This window comes from Gossypium hirsutum, chromosome D03, assembly GCF_007990345.1.
Source record: "Gossypium hirsutum isolate 1008001.06 chromosome D03, Gossypium_hirsutum_v2.1, whole genome shotgun sequence".
NCBI lineage: Eukaryota > Viridiplantae > Streptophyta > Magnoliopsida > Malvales > Malvaceae > Gossypium > Gossypium hirsutum.
The window spans coordinates 9,146,187-9,168,897 of NC_053439.1; the positions used below are offsets into that span (position 1 = coordinate 9,146,187).

Sequence of the window (22,711 nt, forward strand, 5' to 3'; positions counted from 1 at the left end):
AATTTAATCTAAGTCATATATGCGTATAAAATGGTTTCTATTATGAAAATTCTTAAAATATAGTAATACATGTAAAAATACAAAGACATTGAAGCATAAGTATAAATCATTGAATCAATAAAATGTATAATGATGTTAAATTGGGTTTTGATGCACGATATATATATATATATATGCATATATTAATACGTAATACTTTTTTGAATAATAATAATAATAATAATAATAATAATAATAATAATGCATAACAAATTTGAAATGATGATACATAATGAATTTAAAAACAAATACATAATAAATCTAAGCTAATAATACATGAAAAATTTATGACGCTAATAATATATTGTGGCTACATAATGAAATTTAACACTAATACATATGATTATAATAAGAAAAATCAAAGTATAGCACGTAAAATATATATACATAAAAAAGGATAAATAAATCTGAATAACATAACAACAACAAATTAATTATTGAACTAATTAATAAAAGGATCCAACCATAATTAGAACCAAATTAACAGGAAACAAAAGAAATTAAAAATAAAATACGGGGTCAAAATGCGATTAAAATAAAATTAAAGAGCCACAAACAAAATTAAAATAAATAACAAGGACTAGATTACAACGCGCGAATGACACGAGGGACTAAAAGGGAAATAATCCCAACACCTCGAAACGTTGCGTTATGGGAAGGACCAAAGTGAAACAAAAATGAAATAAGAGGTTAAATTTAAAAAGAAATAAAAGAACTGGATTGTAGCGCGCAATAAAAGCGAGGGACTAGTGGCGCAAATAAGCCATTTAACAAAAACGCGCGGATCCTTCCCCGGGTCGGGTCACCGCACGGGTCGGAGGCTTCTGAACGGCGTCGTTTTTAAAGCTATTGAAACATGCTTAAAACGGTGTTGTTTCCTCCATATATAAACTAAAATAAAACCTAAACAAATCAGCCTTTTATCATCTTTCTAAAAAGAGACTAAAGAACCCTAAAGGTTCTCTACGCCGCTTCGATGAAACATCGTCCTCAGGGGCCCTCGAACCTCGCCCAAACTCCGATGACGACGGAGAGAGCGGAGGTCCAGCCACAAGGTACGTTTCCCCTTCCCTTTTCTGCTACTACTTCTTTTTTAATAAACAATCAATAGAATATAAAACGAAAAGAAGAACTGCGGATAAGAGAAAGAATAGAACCCAGAAAAGATCACCTCTTGGTATTCTGATTTTTTTATTGAATCCGTGTCCAAAAAACTACAAAGAGATTTTCCTTTTCTTTTATAGCCGAAAAAGGAAAATAAAATAATAATAAAAATACAATATGTTGTCCTTTTCTTTTTGCGGAGCTGTGTTCGTTTGTGTTGGCAGGTGTACGGAGCAGTGGACGTGGCTGGGGTGACGTGGCGCGGAGCGTACAGAGGCTAGTCGCGGAAGGCTTGGCTGCAGCGCCTAGATCTTCTAGGGTTCCTTGCTGTTAATTTTTGTTTTCTGCAATCGGGTTGGGGATTTGGGCTGTAATGGGTTTGTAATTTGGGTCATGCTTAGGTTTGAATTTGGGCTTCTGTTAATTGGACTGTTTAATAAATTGTGGTATTTGATTTTTTTATTATCTATTGGGCCGGGAAATATTGGGCCATTACAAAAGCGATATTCTTTCTCTTTTTTATTATTTGAGATATTTCTTTAGAGCCCTTGCTTTATTTAAAAATATAAATGACATAGAATATAATATAAATATAATGAAATTACTGATAGAAGTTCTATATCTCTATACAAAAGTTGGATATATCTATATAATCAATCTATATCTATATAATAATAAAATTTAGAATCTATATATCTATGGATTAATAATACTCTATATAATTAATAATACTCTATATAGATAAATAATAATCTATATAACATAATCTATATAATAAAGTAAAAAAGGGTTTTTATTCAAGTCTTTCTTTTTGCGTGCTGTAACGTAGTAATTATCTTTTCTCAATTAGGAGAGATGGCTAAGTGGACTAAAGCGTCGGATTGCTAATCCGTTGTGCGAGTTATTCGTACCGAGGGTTCGAATCCCTCTCTTTTTGTTTCAGCTTTTGGTAGTGGAATAGATCAAATCCTAATACCATTTCTAAAAATGAAGCAAGGAACTCTCCCTTTTTATTCTAGATTACGTTCCGAATCATTAGATAGGAATCCAAAGATGAAGAGAGAAACAAAGAATATTACTACAGTGTAAATAAAGACTTTAAGAGTACGCATTACACAATCTCCAAGAGCATTTTTTGGAAAAAGAAGAGAATAGATTCCCCGTTTCTATACCACATATCCTATTTTGTTTTGATTTTGACACCAAGAAATAAAGTGATTTCTAGAATTTCTAGAAATCAAAAAGAATTTTCAGAAATTCACTTGTAATAAGAGTTGAGTTTTTCATTACAAAAAAAAATTCTTTCATACCAACAATTATATATTGTGGCGAACTCTAATTTAAATAGGGTTCTTCGGCAAAAAGGGTCAGAATGAGGAAATGGGATGATCCAGATTTATCAGGGCTATACAAGAATTTCAATCTTTGAATTGAAGGTTCGTTCATAATGTAAGACTTATCTCATCTTTTGAATTGTTAGAATTTTTTTCTTGAATCACTCATGAATTTTTCTAGGACAGTATTAAAGATCTCATCGAAAACTTACAGCAGCTTGCCAAACAAAGGCTAAGAGAAAAAAGAGAACATGTATTACTGGCATAAAATCTACGATTGGATTCAAAAATGCATAAGCCTCGGGCAATTTGGCGAATAAAAAACTACTCGAAAAAAGGGCAGAATTAAAACAGATACAGATCAAATTAAAGATATTAAGCATAACAAAATTTTGTTCTTGGAGATAATTTTGGTTGAGTTATTAATATGTTTTTTTGATATAAGGAAAAAAATGAAGAAAGGAAAATAAGGCAGACTAAACAATACTTCTTTGAACTCACCCAATCAAAAAGCCTTCAATTCTTACAAGAGAATAAAAGAAATCATACTTTCATACAATATCTTAATTGAATTCTATGTAATGATCAATAAATTCGATTTAATTATCTATCCATACGTACAAAAATCGTAGCAAGAATCTATTCCATAGCTATAACTATTTGGAATTGGAATTGACGAACAAGGAATACCCATATTAGTATTTAGTATTTTCAAATAGAAATCTAAATGGGGCGTGGCCAAGTGGTAAGGCAACGGGTTTTGGTCCTGCTATGCGGAGGTTCGAATCCTTCAATCCCAGAGCATACTCTATTTATATATCAGAATCTAAATTGCTTTTTTTTTTAATAACCTTCTTTCTAACAGTCAAGTATTGGAGAAAATGTGATTCTTGCTTTTGATTTTTAATGATTTCTTAAGATTGGCACTCGAACAACTATGAGATTGCTGGATCTATTCTACCGAGTTATTTGATCTATCGGATTATTTGAAGATGCATGGTAGATTCAAAAAGATTAGTTTATTTGTGTTATTTATAATATTCGTGATATTATTAGTATTTGTAATATTATTATTAATGATATTCTTTTTTTAATTTTTTATTAGAATCAAAAATTTTAATTAGAATAGAAATGTATAATAAAATTTAAAAAAAAATAAAAAAAATATTGCATTCAGACAATCACACAATATGGGGTAGTTTGAATTCTTATTGAGGCTTTTTCTTCCTAAATTATTTATTTATTTCATGTAGCATATAGAAGGAAATTTATTTCAAATAGAAAGTATAAAATAATGGAAATCCCAATAGGGAAATCCCAATTCATTTGGCCTTTCGATACCATCAAATAGAAAGCCCCAAGGGCGCTATATCCTAGGAGCCCAAACTATGTGATTGAATAAATCTTCCTCTATCTGTTGCAGGTCGAGTACTCCTTCTCCTTCCCCTTCTTAAAACTCCTATTCATATTTTTCATAGAGATTTCTCTTATGAACGATAGAACAAGATCCATTTTGCATCATATATAAGGGATTCCCTGGATCGGACCGAAGAAGCAATGTCACTCGATCATTATCAAACTTACTGCAATCTTTTTCTATCCATGAGGATCCCACCAGAGCGCCTTCTACTTCTAATAGGCCATGAACTAGATCAAAATCATTCTCAACGAACCCATAAGAAGTGATCCAATTTTTTTCATCAGGTCCGGGTAAAGACCAAAGGTCTTGAGTGACCGATCCAGCAGAACAACTCAAAAAATAAAGAAGTATCATTAATTTCTTCATGCTCGTTCCAAGCTCGAAGTACCATTTGTACAAATAAGAATCCTATTCGTTACATGATTTCTTTTTCATATAGAGAGATATAGGATCTAAGGGGCAATTACTTAGAAGTACATTTTGTACAACAGCCCTTCCTATCTGATAGAAAAGGATCCCATGATCTTGAACCGATCTTACCTGGGATCGCAAATCCTAAGTTTGTCTATGAAGAGCAGATCTAATTGTATTAGTGTCTATAATTGATTTCTTCTGTGTAATACTAATCAATAAGGCCTCATTGGTAAGTGCTACAAAATCTCGTGCATTGGAACCCACGGTTATGGACCTGAATCCATTAGTATGAAACATTTTCTTTTCCAAGTGAAATCCCCTAGTATATGAAAGAGTGAAAAAGTGCTTTCGTTGTTGTGGAATAAGAAGCCTTCATATCTTAATACATGTATTTAATTTATTCGGGGCTATTAGAGTGGGATCCACTTTTTGGCAATATGAGTCGAAGCAATAACAAGAATATTTCTAGTGGAACATCTTTCACAATCCTTAGAGAGATTGTTCACTAATTGACCGAGGGATAAGTAATTCGCCTCATTCACATCCAGATCATGAATGTTTGGAATCCATATTATGCAATGAGACACTGTTTTTGCTAGTTCGAATTGAAGGGTGATATAAAATCGGTCTATTTCCGACATCATATCCATAGTTAACGCATTCATCATAGTTAGAAGCTTCAGCTCTGTATCAAGGTCACGATCAATAGCGTCACTATCATCAATAGCGTCACTAGCATCAATATCGTCATTAGCATCACTATCATCAATATCGATATCATCAATAAGAAAACCTTTAAGCTTGTTATCCAAGAACTTGTTTAGAAATACTATAATGAAAGGAACATAGGAGTTTGTCGCTAGGTATTTGAACAAATAGGATCGTCCGGTTCCTATAGAACCTATCACTAAAATACCCCTAGAGGGAGATAGAGCTAAGCGGAGCGAAAAAGGTTTTCCACGAGATGGGAAATGAAAACTATTAGCCCCACACAAAGTTTGTGAATAAGTGATTGTCTGATAATGAGCAAGGAATATCCGCCTTTCTGCTAAACAGGATGTATTGAACTCATAATTCATTAGATACTTTGTATGAATGTCAACTAAGTATCGTAAGTAAATTGGTCCCAGTCGTTCAATAATTTGATAACCAGAGTCATTCTTTGGTAAATGATCATTATGAGTCAAACTCAATAGAATTTGATCAATCCTTTTTTTCGTCGATAAGGTGGAGAACTAAACCAAGAATTCTCTTTCTTTATCATCAATCGATTCACTATTCGCGACCCAGGATTCTATTTTCTCATCAATCCAATCACCGCACACGTTTTTTTCTTTTTCTTATCAATGAATAGATCTATTTACTTGTATGACATAGATGTCTCGTATTTCTCAAAAAAATGATTTGATTGATGGGATTTGGTATGATACTTATGAGATCAATGATATCGATGAGATTGATATTCAAATTTTCTTCTTAGAACGTATTGATTTGACCCCACAAGTAGGACCACCACCCCATAGCATGTTGCCGCCAAAAGCAGAACCCCGTATCTCTTCTAGAGAATCTCCTAATTGTTCCAGAACAACTAGAAAGAGATTCTTTAACCAGAAAGAATTCAGTTTAGATGTAGGATACCTATCCAAAAGTTTTCGCAACTCAATCATGTATGATGGAATCATCAAAGATTTGACCTTTTCGAACTCTATCTGTAACTCACTATAGGCTTGGGAAACAAAGAGAAGATGTGTACGAACGAGATATCCAGCAACAATCTTATTATAGATTCTGATTATATCTACTCTTTTCTGACACAATGCCTAAAATTATTCATAGTGTCACCCCAACCCATAAATACGAGGATACTGCGCTTCAACACACTCAAACTCACATCCTCCTGCATTTACAAAAATGCCCACACCAATCAAGTTAAAACTCAATCGACCTTTATAGCTTAATTTTTTATTTACCTCAATTTGGAGGAAAGCTAGAGAAAGAAATGTAAAATAAAATTTTAAGACTTAAAATATTTTTTTTGTCTACTTTATCATTTATAAATAGTTTTATGAGAAGTTAAAACTGTAAAATTTATTATAGTTAAACTTTTCTTTCCCTTTCTATCATTTAATCAAACAAGAATTATTAAAACTATAGATAATATTAATTATTTAATTAGCTTTATTTTCTTTTCTTTTCTTTTCCTTTTTTTAATAGTTTTAATCCAAACACAGCATGAAAAAACTCTAAAACTCTCACCAATTTAAAAAAACTCTAAATTTTTTACTTTTGCTATTAATAAAAATTGAATTTATTAAAGTTTCAAGATGAAAACATACATTTCATAATCATAAACATCATAAAATTTCTTGATTTAATTTTGATATTATTATATTTTGTCACAATTAAATTTTATTAAATTAAATATTTTTTTAATATTTTGAATTAGTCCTGAATCATTGATGAGGGTAGTAAAAGAGGTTTTCTTTTAGGCTTATTTACTCTCTCTTTTTTAATTAAAATGGAAGAGTGAGAATGCATTAATTAAAACATTAATTGTCACATTCTTGTTCATGGAAATGAAGTACGTTAATCATATTTCTTCAAAAAATATTCATAACGAGAAGATTAATCATTATTATTAACATAATGGGTGATTGCTCTCAGCACACAAATAAAGAGTTCTTTCTTTCATTCATATTCATCATTTGAATTTTGAAACTAAACTTATCTCAAATCATACTCACTTTAGTCAAAAAAAAGTCATACACAAATTTCAAGATATTCAAATAATTAGGTAATACTCGTATTTAACTATCATTCATGAGAATTTTAATTTCAATTGCTTCGATAAGTTAATTGAATTAAACAAAATTTGTACATTTTTTTTTCAAACAAGTTTAAAATATGATAAAGAAAATATAAAGGTAATGTTACTTTTCTTTGTTTCAATTCAAATATAAAGGATAATTTTATGCATAATTAATTCTAATTTCATGTTTCAATATTCTAAATTTCAAAATAATTACCATGCATGCTAAACAAACCTAAAATCGAGGTCCCATACCACAATTCAAATAAAATAATATAGGTCCAAATTTAATTGAAATTTCACATAGTAAATCTAAAATACCTTTTTAATAAATAGATCAATCCAAGTCGAGTCCTCCATATGTCGAATCCGCGTCCTAATTTGGTGGGTTGTCTGTAAAGATAGAAATAAGAAAGGGAATGAGCTTATGAAGCTCAGTGTGAGTTCAATCACAAGAAAATCAGTGCAAACAATAGACAAATCGTACAAAATATCAACTCATAGAATGATCAAAATTGAATAGTAGTTTAGAATTTCGGTATTTTGAATAAACTTATCATTAGGGGTGGGAAAAATCTGATTCGATTCGAAAAACTCGATAAAAAATTCAAATTTTGAATTAAATAGTTCGAGTTATTTGAGTTAATCAAGTTATTCAGGTCAACTCGAACAAAAAATTAAGCTTTTAAGTTTAACTCAAATATGAATTACACAATTCGAGTTATTCGAAAATCCGAATAAGAAAAGACAAAACTATGTCGTTTTGATAAATGTTTACCTTTTCTAAAGTTAAAAGGCAAAACTATTATATTGTTTATGTAGTTAAATAATCTTGTACTTCGTCTACTAGTTAATTAATGGGTCCATGAAAATGCAACATTGAATATAAATAATAAGATTCGTTACACCCTGAGTGAGATTCATAAACTCACGTCTACGAGTATCCACATAACTCGCCCCCACATATTACTCTAGAAGGTGGTCTTAAAATATTCCCAAGTAATCCGATTTGGTTGAGTACCCTCATCAACCACTAACCACCACCGATACGCCTCATCGCGAAGCAGAGATACTACACCCTTCAATTTCTACTCAGTGGTGCAGTCAATATCATTCATAATTCTCTCGATGGCCTTCAACAAATATTCAGCCATAGTCGGGGCAACCCCCATAATGCCCCTAAACAGTTTAGCACCATTAGACCGAAGTCGTTCAGTTATAGACCCACGGCTCCTAGAACCATAATGGGTCCCAGCGACCCTCACAACCACTCTAAGCATGGCTTGGGACAATGTGTCATCCCCAACTGAGTGACTTTGAGACCCAGTCTTAGTAGTTAGTGTAATAGGTGTCTCACTCGTATCCAAATTAGGCATATTTCCCATCGAGGACAACTCAAATCGAGTCCCTCTACAGTGCCCGCCACGCCTACGAATACCACAACCACAAGTTCCACGAGCACTCATCGTATTCTCAGATTATCTACATTACGAAGTTTTATGTATCAATTTTTGTATTTATTAGCAAGTATTTTATGCTTCAAATAATTATCAGAAGTAGTTTCAGAAATTTTAAGACTTTTCAATCTCTAACTAACTCAGTGCAGTTTTAATCATTTCAAAGTTTTCTAACTAAAGTATTTCTAAGTTAGAAGTACTTACAGGATCGGCGCTAGAGACTCGGTATTCCACAAACTTACTTTTCAAATTAAAAATAAAATTTACTCGAAAAACAGTTTTTACAAATATAATTTTGAACCCAAAATTTTCACAGCCCGAGTTTTGCAACCTGACTCTGACACCACTAAATGTAACACCCTAAACTCGGCCTAGACGTTATAACCGAATCTAGAAATGTTACAAAGAAAAGTTATAAATCCAACTTCTTCTCTATGAAACCATCGTATATCTTTGTTACAAAAAGAGTCCACTTTATTTAAAATTGTGTTGTTATACTTATTAATTAAAAACCATCAAATGTTTTCATTTTGAAAATAAACCGAATAATTTGCAGCGGTAACGTTATATCTTGGAAAATCAAGTTTGTTTTCTAGAAAATGGTTGATTGCATAAAACAATTGTTTTCGTAAAGTCGTTTTCATGCTAGAAATCCCAAATTAAAATCCAAATCCAAAATAAAACCCAAAAGTTCAGAGGGTTCAAAATTTACAAAAACTCTTAACCTAGAATTTTAATTAAGTTTAATTTAAGTAAGAGTAGTTTACGGAAGAACGGACGTAACCAAGCTCCCATCGCACCGACCCGCCTAAGTTTGAGGGTTACCTGAAAGTGGCAGACAAACAGATAGTGAGTTTTATAACTCATTGTGTAACTAACAAAAAAAGAATCGCAGTCTGAATACATATCAGAACAGTTACTGACGAATATCTCATGTAAAATCAGAATCACATGCAAATTACAATCCTACCCCCATCCGTTACACATCATCTCTAACCATCCCAACACACCATGTGGGTATAAAACACCCACCCAGCCCTGCACACCACTTAGTGTCTTTACGACACTTTTCAGAAAAAAAAAACTCGCAGCAGTGCTGCCAGTATAATAGCGACTTAATGCCTCACACAGAACACTTCCTCCACGTAATACATAACCAGATACAAAACAGAATATCAAATATAACAGATTAACAGATACCAAAATATATATAAATATCATGCATGCTCAAATAATAGATACTGAATATGCTTATACATAACAGATCAAACACACTGCATCACATTACATGCATTTAGGCGTTATTTACGTTGAATTCATACAAATAGAATAGCAGATTTCATGTTTTAAGGCTTATATAACACAACTGACCCCAAGGAAGGCCCACAGTCCATTGGGACAACATGTACTACCCTAGGGAAAAATTTTGAAATTTGGGCCCACACGACCCAAAATGGCATTGCCCGTGTGTCCCACACAGCCTTGCACACGGCCCACACACACCGTTTGGCCCACACAGCCCAAAATGGCCTAGACCGTGTGTCGCACATAGCCTACCACACGACCGTGTGGTGTCGATAGGCCTCAATTCTTACTTTAGCTCTTCGTTGTTTTTAGAGTTTCTCATTACACACCTGACCCGATTTCGATGCCAAAACTCCCACAAGTCATCCTGAACCTAAAAGTGACCATTAACACACCAAATCAGTCACTTAATCATTACCAAATCTGACTCACAAAGTCGTTATAATCAACCTAACATCTCAAATTAATCTTTTACCTTCAAACAAAAATAGCAACCCACCAACGAAAATTAGGTTGCCAGAGGAAAACCCAATGATTCTCGATCCTCTCCTAAACAACACATTCATAGAATTAAACTCCTAACTCACACACCTTCTTGCCACCACCCACCGAAACACAATAATCACAAGCAGAAATAAAACTTAAACCTTACCTTTCACTAAGAACCACCACCGAAGGAATTAATGAAACAAGAATAAAGTCTCACGGCCAAGTATCGAAAAGAGAATTTTTTGAGAAAAAGAAGTCAACAGACAACAACAAAATTAGCAGAATCCCAACATGACCCCACTTCTACTGCATGGCCAACCCACGTGGAAATAAAATAAATAAACTCCTACAGTCTCCAACTCAAGACCTTGCCCTCCTAATCAAGGCTCACAACCACTTGAATTGCTAGGCGTTACAATTACACACGAAACCCATTCATTTATATGCCATTTGTATTTGTTTAATTTTATTATTATATTTCATGTTTTAATTTAGCTTTTTTATTCCCTTCAATTAATTTTAAAATTTTATATTTATTAATTAAAAATTTTGTAACATTTCAATAATATTTTGATTAAGAAAGTAAAATAAATAGTATTAAAATTAAGATAATTTGTATTATGATCAATATAAATTAAGAGCAAAATAAGTTGAATGTTTAAAATAAACTTAAATTAATTGTTGATATTCATTAAAATGATCGAATTTTAGAATTTTAAAAATGAACGTATGATGTTAATGTTTCATATATTCAATATCTACTCTAAATAATTGTTTAAAAAATATTGTTATTAGTCTGATTTTAGAAAATAAAACTAATAATTAATTAACATGTACCATCTCTTGAAAATGCGTGTTTACTTTAATTAAAATAACATAGTACCATTTATTGCAATATTAGCATAAATATTCCAAGGTATTACACATTTTGTATAACAAAACTAATAAACTTTTGTACACTGTATTCATAAAGTTGTCAATATTAAAATAGTTGTAATACGAATGGTTACTATGAGAAAGAAAATAGTTATGATCGTATGGTAATAATGATCCCTTATAAATATTATGTGAGAAGTGAATTTTTAAAAGAAAATAGTTGTAATACAATTTTTTTATTTATTAAATAAATATAGTATATGATTTAAATAGAATTTTGTGTAGTTGATAATGTTAATAAAATTATGGTTTTCATAATTAAGAATTATGTGTATGTATGTATTAGAAATCAAATGTGAATATAAATAACAATTATAATATAATATTGGTTACCATAAATTCAAATGTGAACACAAATAACATTTTATTTAAATAAATGCAATACTAAAATAGTTAATATAACTAAAAAAATATTTTTAATTCAAATAACTAACTCAAAACTTAATATTTCCATTATACTTTCGTGCATTTTTTTATATTATATTTATAATTTATCTATCTCTGCAAAATGCTTTTCAATTATTAATCATAATATTAAAAAAAGCCGAGTAATATATAAATTATACCTAAAGATGCCGGATAAATTTTATAAAAATATATAAAAACTAATTTAATTTTACATTAATAATAATAAATGTCTAATAATATATTGTACATATTATAACCTCGTTTCAACTTTTCATTTACAAAATATAATTTGACGCAAATAGAGGTTCCTCTAAGAGTCAAATTGTATTTTATTTTCTTTACTCAAGAAATTGGTAAATTGATCTTTGTAGGTTAGATCAAAGAGTGAATTAGTTATTTCTGTTAAAATTTTTATTTATTTGTATTGTTAGCTAATTGAATAACTAGACAGTGACACATGGCGTGTCACGTGTACCTTATGTTGACATACATGGATTAGTTTTTAACAGTAAAAATGGATGAAATTTTTAACAGAAAGATCAATTTGCTCTTTGATCTAACGTAAAAAGGGTTAATTTGCCCATTTTTAGTAGAATGGGCAAAATGCAATTTGACTCTCAATACAACAGCTTCCATGGCATTTTTACTTAATTTGAGATCGGTATTTTATGTTGATATTAAACAAATATATAATTAGACAATGACACATTCATAATATGAGTAAAAATAATTATAGAATAAACTTATAAAAATGATATTAAAACTAATATGAATCTGATTGAATGATTATAACTTATTAAACATGCATATATGTTTTTAAATTTTATATAAAAATATAAAACATAACTATCAAAATAATATTTATTACTTTAAATCATAATAGTTTTGCAATAAATTTATTACCGATTTAACTCAATTAAAATATTAAATAATTGTATAGATAGGATTACTTATTTCACAAGCTTACAACGTCTGAACGATTGTAAAGCAGACCAAGTAACTATAATAATATTGACACGATAAGGTTACGGCCTCTAGTTTCCTAATCATTACAATTATTTTATTCTGTTTTTTTGATATATATTAGTTTACGACACACGAGTGACAAAATGTTATGTAATAAACTTATAAAACTTAAATATAACTTTACTTGACTTTATAATGTAATGATTTATAGTATACCTATTTTTCTATTTTAGTATCTAAAACATCATGTTAGAAGAATGGTGGTCAATTAGATCACGCTACTTGCCTTTGTCTTTCCATTTTGTACTATAATTTTAATTTAAAATCTTTTTATTAAAAATAAATTTTTTATCATTAATTTATTTTCTTAATTATTAATTTTCTTTAATTAGTATCGAGAATTTCTCCCTAAACCAGGCTTGTAGGAGGCTGAATCCCCTAAAATGAAAAATTTTCTATTTAAGCCCTTCAAAATAATTAAAATTTTAAATTAAAAAAATAAAATTATATTTTGACCCAAAAAAGTGTAACCTACTTGTTTCTTTGGTTTTTTTTTCTTTTGAATTATTAGAATTAACGAATTTCTAGTTTTTGATGTTGAGATGATGAAGAGTTTGATGATTAAGATTTACCCTGATAATGATGACGAATTATCGGATAAGATGAATCTAGAGTTTTAAGTATAGTATATTTGTTTATATTTTTATATTTTTATTGAATATATTAATTTAATAAAATTATACATGAATTATATTAATATCATTTGTATATTCTCTTCGATATTTTTTGCTCATAAAGTAAAATAGAAGAAAATATTAGTTCACTGGTTATTTAATGTTTAACTAATACTAAGCAGTATTATAACCTCCTAAACCCGACCTAGATATTAGGCCCGAATCTAGGAGGTTACATTGGCCACCAAGATAGCCTAGTATGACCGGAGATTTTAAAACTGTCAAAATTTTGTTTACTTTAAAAGAAGACTTAGTTAAATTTTATGAAAAACTCATGAGTTAATAAAAAAACCATTTTTGTTATACACTTTCTTATAATGGTAATTACTTTTTGAAAGCTTAGTTGATTTCTAATTCATTTATTAACTAAATTTTATTTATAATTTTGCAGCGGAAAAATGAATTCTTAATTTAGTTTTAATAAAAACCGAAGTTCATGCATATTATGTTGATTTTCATAATTCAATATCCTAAAATTAATTAAAAGACATGCATGTTATATAACACTAAAACGTACTCCTAATAAAACTTATGTCTCATGCCACAATTTAAATAAAACATTAAAGTTTCTGACTAAAGGAAAATTTCAAATAAATCTAAAATATTATAATAGAAAAAATCAAGTCGAGTTCCTCCGAATGTCATGCCTGCATCTTAACTTGGTGGGATATTTGTAAAGATGGATAATAAAGGAGAGTGAATTATGAATGCAATGTTCACCTAAAGTTCCATCGACATCCCTCACAAACAAATTTGATCCGATTAACTTTCACATTGTCAATCAACGGCGAACTTTTAACATAATGGCCAATTTACATTTTTTTTATAATATACATGAATTAATTTATCTATTTTTTAATAGAACGAACAAAATACAATCTATTTTCTAATCTAGGGAGCTCCATCATGCTTTTTCCAATATTCTAACATATCTTTAAAAGTCAAATTTAATTTAATGAGTTTCTTTTATGGATATAACTTACACACTATTCGTAAGAGTAAACCATTGGCGGGTTGAATTTGTTGGGTTCGTTTGATTTGATTGAATGTGTGAATAAAATAATGATATTTTAATTGTCTAAATATGTAAATTACATAAATAATCATCTAATTATAAAACTTTTCATTTTAAGTATTTAAAATAAAAAATTTACAATTTAAGTATCTACGTTACATAGTTTAGTCATTTTGGTCACTCACGTTAAAATCATAAATGACAAGTTGACGTATAATAACAAATTTAGCTCTCAATTTTTACATATTATATTGATTTAGCCATAAATTCAAAAAATTAACCCTCAGTATTTACAAATAGTGTCTATCAATTTGTATTCTCTTTTTCTAACTTAAGAAAAAAATAATAAACCTAGATACGATCCTAGAAGTATATTTTCTATTTGATATTGATTAATATGGGTATACAAGTCATGTTATACTGTTGAATAACAAACCTTCAATTATTTAGTTCTAGAGGATTTGTGCGTTTGAGAGTCCTCGATGATTAAATAAATTAAGATTTTACCATAACTATAATTTTAGAGAGATGCGAAAGCAAAAGCATATGAGGTGGCTTGATTCATATTAAATAAATAAAAAATCCCTACCCCACCCCACCCCTGTCCCTGTCCCTCTCCCCCTTCCCCCACCCCACCCCCCACATCGTCCCTCCCCTCTCAAAATCTCGGCAGTGGCCACCATCTTACAGAACAACTGACGAGGGTCCCGACATGTGGCTGATGCAAAATGGGGCGAGTTGGCATGAAATAGCGCTTCTTCAACTAAACATGCCTTGTATTAATTAAAGGTTTGATAATTTTTGTTAAATTTGGTTACCATCTCTTCATATTATCTAACTCCCAATGCTATGATTATGAAGCCAAGCAAAAATCCGAAAATGGAAGAACTTCCAACTTCTATCGTAAATTGAAGAGTGAGATATAATAATAAAAAAGGTAAATGATGTTTAAGGATGGCATTTAAAGTCTGATGTTAATTCATTATTAAGCAATATAATGCACTAACCCTCTTCCACCTCCTTTTGAGAGGGACGGGGTTGGGTTGGGGATTTTTATTGTATTTAATATTAATATAAAATTTAAATTTATTATTATATTTTTAAAAAATATTTATGTATTTTTTTATTTTTTTAAAATTGGGATCAAATTGAGACTATTTGTAAATTTTGAGGGTTAAATTTATTATTTTACCCATTTTACCAAATTATGTATAAAAGTTTTGATAGTTGAGTGTATGTGTAGGCAACTTCGTACACACGTAGGCCTTTAATAAAAAGAAAACCTAAGAAGAGAGGAAAGGAAAGGATACGGTTGTTTTGGCATTAAAAAAGAACCTTTTAGAAGTCATAAATGATAGTCTTAGGTGTGAGCTTGCATTGGTCCCTACATTTGCAGTGTGTGAACTGTCATCTGCCCAATAAATAACATTGTTTACTAGTTGACCCAATCCCATGCATTTTTTGTATTTTTGTTCTGTTATGGAAGCTAACTACTACCTGCCCAACCATCTGTAATTAACCCCCTCCCCCCTCAACCTAACTTCCCTCTACTTTTCCTCTTCTAATAAATACCATCCTTCCCCTCTCCCCTTCTTCCATATACCCCATTTCTTCTTCTTCAATTCTTGTTTTTGTGGCAAACACATGGCAAGCTCAAGGACTGTTTGTGTAATGGATGCTTCCGGCCACCTTGGCTCCGCCCTTGTCCACTTGCTCTTACATAGAGGCTACACTGTTCATGCTGCCCTTCAACCCCATCCAAATGGGTTCCAATCAGTTGAGGAGCTGTTGCCTAGTAGTAATAAAAATTTGAAGATATTCGATGCAGACCCTTTTGATTACCACAGCATTACAGCTGCATTGAAGGGATGTTGTGGTTTATTCTACTGCTTTCAGCCTCCATCTGACCATTCTACTTATGATGTATGTTTTACCTTTTTTTCCATCTCTTCTAACTAACCACGTTGTAATCGAGTTCATTGCATGTTAACAAAAATTGAATTTTTGCATGTGGTGCAGGAATTCATGGCGGAAATTGAGGCAAGAGCTGCACACAATGTGTTGGAAGCATGTGCTCAAACAGATACAATAGAGAAGGTGGTTTTCACATCCTCCGTAACCGCCGTCATATGGAACGAAAGTCGAACTGGTTCCGACCTGGACGAAAAGAACTGGACCGACATCAATTTTTGCAAGAAGTTTAAGGTACTTAAACATGACATCTTCAATTATGTTTAGTTGTTGGACATAAATTGATTGTTGGACTCGCAATATTTTGAGCAGTTATGGCATGCACTGTCGAAAACGTTGGCGGAAAAGTCAGCTTGGGCACTGGCAATGGACCGAGGCATAAACATGGTGACCATTAATGGAGGATTGTTGATGACGCCTGACCTAACCATCACAAATCCATATCTAAAAGGAGCAGCTGAGATGTATGAAGATGGGGTATTTGTTACAGTGGATCTAAGGTTCATAGCCGACGCTCATATTTGTGTGTTCGAAGATGTATCATCGTATGGACGATATCTATGCTTCAACCATGTAATCAATTGCAGCCATGATGCTGATAAACTTGCTCAAATGCTATTACCATCCTCTGATCCTTCACCTCCTCAAAGGTTAGTACTTGGTTAAGAATAATATTTTTAAATTATTGTCTGGAATAACTTTATTTTATTGATTCATATATGCTTTGTGTCTGCAGTTGGGAGAAGGCGAGAATCTACCAGCAAAGAATAAGCAATAAGAAGTTGAACAATTTGATGATGGAGTTTGAGAATGATCTACTTTTAAGCAATTGATTTATGGATTGCTGCCTTTATTGTTTTAGAGAATATTATGTTACTCAGACACAGACGATGTATTTACCACAAATCGAATACGGGTATTTTAGGGAAAAAAATAAGTCTTTGTAACATAGGTTACAAAAATTTAGGATATCCTCCAATTTTTTATATTCTTTAAAGATTTGAAATTGTTTGAATTTAGTAGTCAAAAGATTTTACTCATTCAATCCCTTGGCCTGCAAACATAACAATTGACCTTTGTCTTTTAGTAGTGATAATCTTTTGCTGTTTGGGGCAGTTCTATCTCTAAACAAAGGGAGTCGGCCATCAAATATTCGATATAGCAGAAATGTACAACTAGCTCTTTATTTAATATTCACATTCACTTTCAGGACTTGTTGAAAGAATCCCCACACAAAAATTTGATTCATTCCAAGGATGCATTCTTAGGCACTTAGCGACATAGACATGATCGAAGAAAGCTTGAATTTGCAGACTTTGGTAGAATTTTGAGGCTGGAATATGACCTCTGTACTTGATCTTACGCTTACTTCTTTCCACTCGGAAGCCAAAGCTCCTCCACTTCGATAATCTCGAGGAGAGTACAAAACCTGAAGCTTTGAATGGGCTGCATCAACAAAGTATAACATAATGGAACAAAAAATGGCAACAGTTAAACCAGTCGATAATGTCAGCAATATCTATGCTATAATCTTTACATGCCCAGTGAATCATTAAAAATGACTATACGAGAATATTAATCCAAAAGAAAATTGCAGATTCCAATAAAATTATGGGGATTACCTAATCCAAACATGCTAATCTTTTGGATGACAAGTCGACTAACTTTTGATCTCTTGATATTTCTCAAAGCTAGGATGTCCTCTTGCTTCCCTTTAAATTCCAGAAATTCTCCAAGAACATATTTGTTATCTTTAACCTCCAGCCTGCAGACATCATTGGAAATTTCTCAAGCTAAAACTTGCTGCTGATGAGCATATAACATTCAAACAAACCACGAAATCTACTCGTATAGTAAAAAATTCATCTTCCTATATGTCTGCAAAATAGGAACAATTTACTTCCTACTTAATCCCTAATGCTTAATTCAAAATTTCTTGTGTTAGATATTCTTTGCAGTATCATTTTATTTACAAGTGTCTGACAGATGGAGAATCTTGCAATTGGTTCAGAGAAAACAAAGCGAAATTATGTAATGGAGTTCCAGTGTCACATAGCAATATGCATTATCAAAATTATTGACCAAAAATGACATGATAGTTATGATCCTATGCGAATGAAGTTAAAAGCAAAATTGTTAGCACATTTAGTGACAAACCTGTCCCACATGGGAGCTGTGCTGAGAATAAAGTTAAGTTGCTGATGAAAAGATTCCTGCATCTCCTTCTTCCCACCACGAAAGGCACTTTTAATCCATCCAGATAACATACTTCTTGGTTCTGGTTTTAGTTGCACCCATTGATCATAAGTGATAACCTCGGACGGAAAATTGTTATAAAAGGTACTGCAAGTGAAATCTATTTAGTAAATAGTCTTATATGGATTTTTCTTTTAAGACAAAAGGGGGAAAAAAGGTTATTCAGAACAAACCGGAATTTTGGATTAGGAATTACAACTTTGTATGAAAAATATCCTTCAGGTATAGCAACTCCCCTTTGTTCAATATATGATTCGAGGACTGAAGCTTGGTTTTTAGCCTCTGAAACCTGAAGCAATAGATAATTTATAATTATCTTCACTACTCTCTATAGTTAGAATGCTTTCCTATTGGCCAAAAATAAAAGAGTTGGCATGTTTTTTCTCATCACTAGCAGTAGAAAAGTTTTACACTCAGACGAAGGGTGTGTTTGATAATGCTTAATGCAGAAACTATTAAGTTAATTTTATTTTTAAAAACACATTTGAAATAAACAAGCTCTTAATTTTTGTTTAAAAATAAATATTCAAATGACTATATTTAACTTTAATTGATAACTATTTAAAATAATATAAAATACCATATTAATAAGACTGAAATTATGAAATAAAGAACTATGAAATATAAAATACTATCTTAATAACAAAAATATAAAATACTTTATTAATAAGATTAAAATTATAAGATAAAGAATTTTTAAAATCAAGATTTACTATTATCAAACAACATAAATATAATCCTTTTGGACTTAATTTTTACTAATATACCAAACAATTATATCATATAAATTCAGTACTAAACATTCAAAACTTAATTTTTCACTTAATTAAACATCTAACATACCAAATAGTTTTATAATATAAATTTAGTATTTATAAAATTCTACCAAAAATTCAGTACTTACTTTTTTTGGTACAATTGTGATTTGAACCAAGCTATTCCCGGGGAAGGGGATCGTTCGGCCAATAGGTCACAACTTGGGGTTCCAAAAATTCAATACTTAATTTTTCAACATTTTAATTGTTTAGTTGATCAAACAACACAAGGCTTTGCTTGAACCTAAAAGGCAGCATGTATACATTCATGATACTAAAAGCCAACTTGTAACCAGACATTAAGGTTTAAAAGACTCAACCAGAGGTGAAACTGATCAGACTTCCAATTCTAGTCCAACCAGTTGAACCGACCGCTTCAAAATAGTTTTTTTTTTGTCTTTAATATTAAAATAGTTTTGATTATAGTTTTTCCTTATACATTTAAGTTTACCAGGATCTGATTATTGATCACTAGAACTAAAAGTGTAGCACTCTACAAATAGACCACATAGTTATTGGCAATATAAAATATAGTTAATAATTAAAAAAAGTATGTTTTTGATTTAATAGTATAGATTTCAACATAAAATTATGAGGTTAGGGAAAACAACAAACAAAAAGAAGATAAAACCGATTTTTAACCGGTTCAAACTGTTTTGTGCTTGTTTGGTTACTAAGTAACTTAATATGCTAGCTGAAGCCGACAGTCCACCAGCTCACCAACCAGTCCAAATTTTTTAATCTATGCTAGACATCCCCCCCCCCCCTTTCTCTTCCCCACCAAAATGCATAGTAGAACATCAAGTAACTATTATCGGTTTTGAAGGTGCTTGTCAATAAAAGATGTCTGGTAATACAGAGAAGAGTGAGAACTCAGAAAATAAATGCAATTAATATGCATCATGACACTGAGAATACAACCCATCAGAAAAGCCTTTATGACAATCAATATTCACCCTCCCCACAACAAACATGCAAACATGCAATACACATAGAGTTCCTGAAGAAGTAGATATGGTGACTTACGGGATCAGGACTACACACTGCACTTTGGCTACTGCCACCTTCACAGGTCCAGCTACCATCCTCATGTATAGAAATGAACCCTGCTAGATTCTGGACAGAAATAACTGCTGCTTCTCTGCACATATGGATCAAAATTTCAAGAAGTAAAATAAAAAAGCACCAGAAAATTTACATAAACGGTAACTCCAGTGATTACATAATCTTATCTTTGCAACATTAAACAGAGATGAGAAATAAGAAAAAGAATTTTAAAATACTAAAAATCTCATTCTCAATGATATTAGCATCTTTGTACGCAATTTAAACAAGCCAATTATAGCTTTTATAAAATATATATAACTAATAGCTACTAAAACATACTCAATGCAAATGCAATGAAGCTGGCAAAGCATAAACACCTTACCTTTTAGTAACAAGAACAATATCGATATTCTGTCGAGAGCCAGTGTTGACATCCGGAATGTGAAGCCCCACATACACCTTTCCACCATAAAGCTTTTCAAGTCTACAATGAAGATGCATCAAAAGAAGCAATTAGTTGAGGAGTGGAAGGATTTGATTACGGCCACTTAAAGCTTACCAAAATACTCCGTTTTAAATTTAGCATTAATGTCAATTTTGGTCCCAAATAAGCTAATAAAATAACCTAAGACTATGTTTGATTGTTGCTTCTGCTACTTGATTTGTGCTACACAAAAGAGAGAGAGAATTAACACAAAATCCCGCTCCATATAACAGTAAAATCATGGACTTCGTTATTCAAAAGATCTGAAAATCAATTTTTAATTCTTCACATTCAAACGCATTAATCCTTTTCACTCACAAAGCCCAATAGCAAGTTGATAAAAGCAACAGCAAAAGAAGTGTCAATTCACAACATTTTTTCCATTCGTAAACACTACTTCAAAACTCTTTCTAAGAATTCAATTCTCCATGAAACCAAACAAACCTTAACAACCTAATACTTGCACAATCAAGCTCAGCTCAGAAACAAGCTCTACTAAAATCAAGAAAGTATCGCTCTTTTTTTTTCGGGGGGGGGGGGAATTTATTAGAAAATCATGAAAATAGAAAAATGTTGAAAGAGTAAAAGTAGCACCTATTGGCGACGGAGAAAGTAGCATCAAAATCAGAGGTTTCGAACTCCAAAACGTCGTCGGAGCCGTAGAAGAAGCGGCGGAACAAGCGGTAAAAGACAAGTCCACAGATGATCTCCACCCACATGGTGGACTCCTTTATTCTAATTTTTCCGCCGTAAAATATAAAACTTGAAAATGAAAATGAAATTGGAAGTTCCAACACAAACAAACGCCACAGCCACAGGATCCTATTTCCTTCTTATCTTCTCTTCTTTCTTTAGAAATAAAAATTGATGGGATTTTAACGTGGGAGTAAAAGCAACGCCGTGTTGACTACCGCTTCTCTGTTAGGAAAGAAAGGGCAGACCACCGGACCAGCTTAACACCTTAACCACTAAGCAGGAAAACAATGTTTCTTTATTCTAGCTAGTTGGTCACCTAACTTAAGGGGTTTTTTTTTATTTTTGTTCACTTAAAATTAATTCCTTGCAATTTGGTCGCTTTCATTTATCACACAATAGTTAAATCGCTATGTTAAGCTCGAATAGATCGATAACCATGAAGCTGAAAAGAATAAAAAGAAAGGTCGAGTCGATTTTTTTTGGATAATAAATGTTCAATAGGATGGTTTTTTTTTTCTAAAGCTTAATTGTATTTTTATTTTTTTATTAAGGGTTTTTTTAATCTTTCAGCCAATAAATTATTGAATTTTTTTATCCATTAATAATGTCAACTAATTTGTTACTATAATAATAAAATTAATTAATTTAATCTCCATATAGATTTTAAAATTTTATTTTATGTTTTGAGATTATCCTTAACGAAATCAACTCAAATAACGAAACTTAAACTTGTTTTGATAATATAAACCTGAGGAAAAAATAATTACAATTAATTAAATTAATTATTTGCTCTTCGTTTGGGAAAAAGTAATGAAAAAAACATGAGCTTTGTTTGGAATGGAAGATAAAATTAATTAATTACCAGGATTTTTCTTTGCTTTTATGATTATCTTAGCATAGAAGATTCAATATCATATAATAAAAAAATTGGCTTAATATACTATTTGATACTTGAAATTGACATTTTTCCTAATTTGGTACTTAAACTTTTTTTGTCCAATTTCATATCCAA

At 31.2% G+C, this 22,711-nt stretch overlaps 2 protein-coding genes across 2 annotated transcripts; one reads left to right on the forward strand and one right to left on the reverse strand.

Annotated features, from left to right (window-relative positions):
* The first annotated feature begins 15,751 nt into the window (after window positions 1–15,751).
* On the forward strand, window positions 15,752–17,446 carry LOC107950535 (cinnamoyl-CoA reductase-like SNL6). The gene is made up of 4 exons (XM_016885404.2): window positions 15,752–16,353; window positions 16,450–16,635; window positions 16,714–17,051; window positions 17,138–17,446. The coding sequence occupies exons 1-4, from the start codon at window positions 16,075–16,077 to the stop codon at window positions 17,232–17,234; spliced, it is 900 nt and encodes a 299-aa protein (XP_016740893.1). The 5' UTR covers window positions 15,752–16,074; the 3' UTR covers window positions 17,235–17,446.
* Window positions 17,417–22,123, reverse strand: LOC107950534 (uncharacterized). The gene is made up of 7 exons (XM_016885403.2): window positions 21,598–22,123; window positions 20,902–21,003; window positions 20,499–20,613; window positions 18,831–18,946; window positions 18,559–18,744; window positions 18,024–18,166; window positions 17,417–17,847 (listed from the first exon to the last, which is right to left on the reverse strand). Exons 1-7 carry the CDS (start codon window positions 21,720–21,722, stop codon window positions 17,666–17,668), a joined length of 969 nt encoding a protein of 322 aa, XP_016740892.1. The 5' UTR covers window positions 21,723–22,123; the 3' UTR covers window positions 17,417–17,665.
* Between the last annotated feature and the right edge of the window lie 588 nt (window positions 22,124–22,711).

Bases quoted from the DNA above. Each gene is read 5' to 3' on its own strand.
- LOC107950535 (XM_016885404.2), top strand. From the start codon at position 16,075: ATGGCAAGCTCAAGGACTGTTTGTGTAATGGATGCTTCCGGCCACCTT. The intron at 16,354-16,449 runs GTATGTTTTACC...CATGTGGTGCAG, and splicing joins CTGACCATTCTACTTATGAT to GAATTCATGGCGGAAATTGA. The intron at 16,636-16,713 runs GTACTTAAACAT...TATTTTGAGCAG, and splicing joins ATTTTTGCAAGAAGTTTAAG to TTATGGCATGCACTGTCGAA.
- LOC107950534 (XM_016885403.2), bottom strand. From the start codon at position 21,722: ATGTGGGTGGAGATCATCTGTGGACTTGTCTTTTACCGCTTGTTCCGC. The intron at 18,745-18,830 runs GTTTGTTCTGAA...TTTCACTTGCAG, and splicing joins ATTCCTAATCCAAAATTCCG to TACCTTTTATAACAATTTTC. The intron at 17,848-18,023 runs GTAATCCCCATA...TTGTTGATGCAG, and splicing joins GATTAGCATGTTTGGATTAG to CCCATTCAAAGCTTCAGGTT.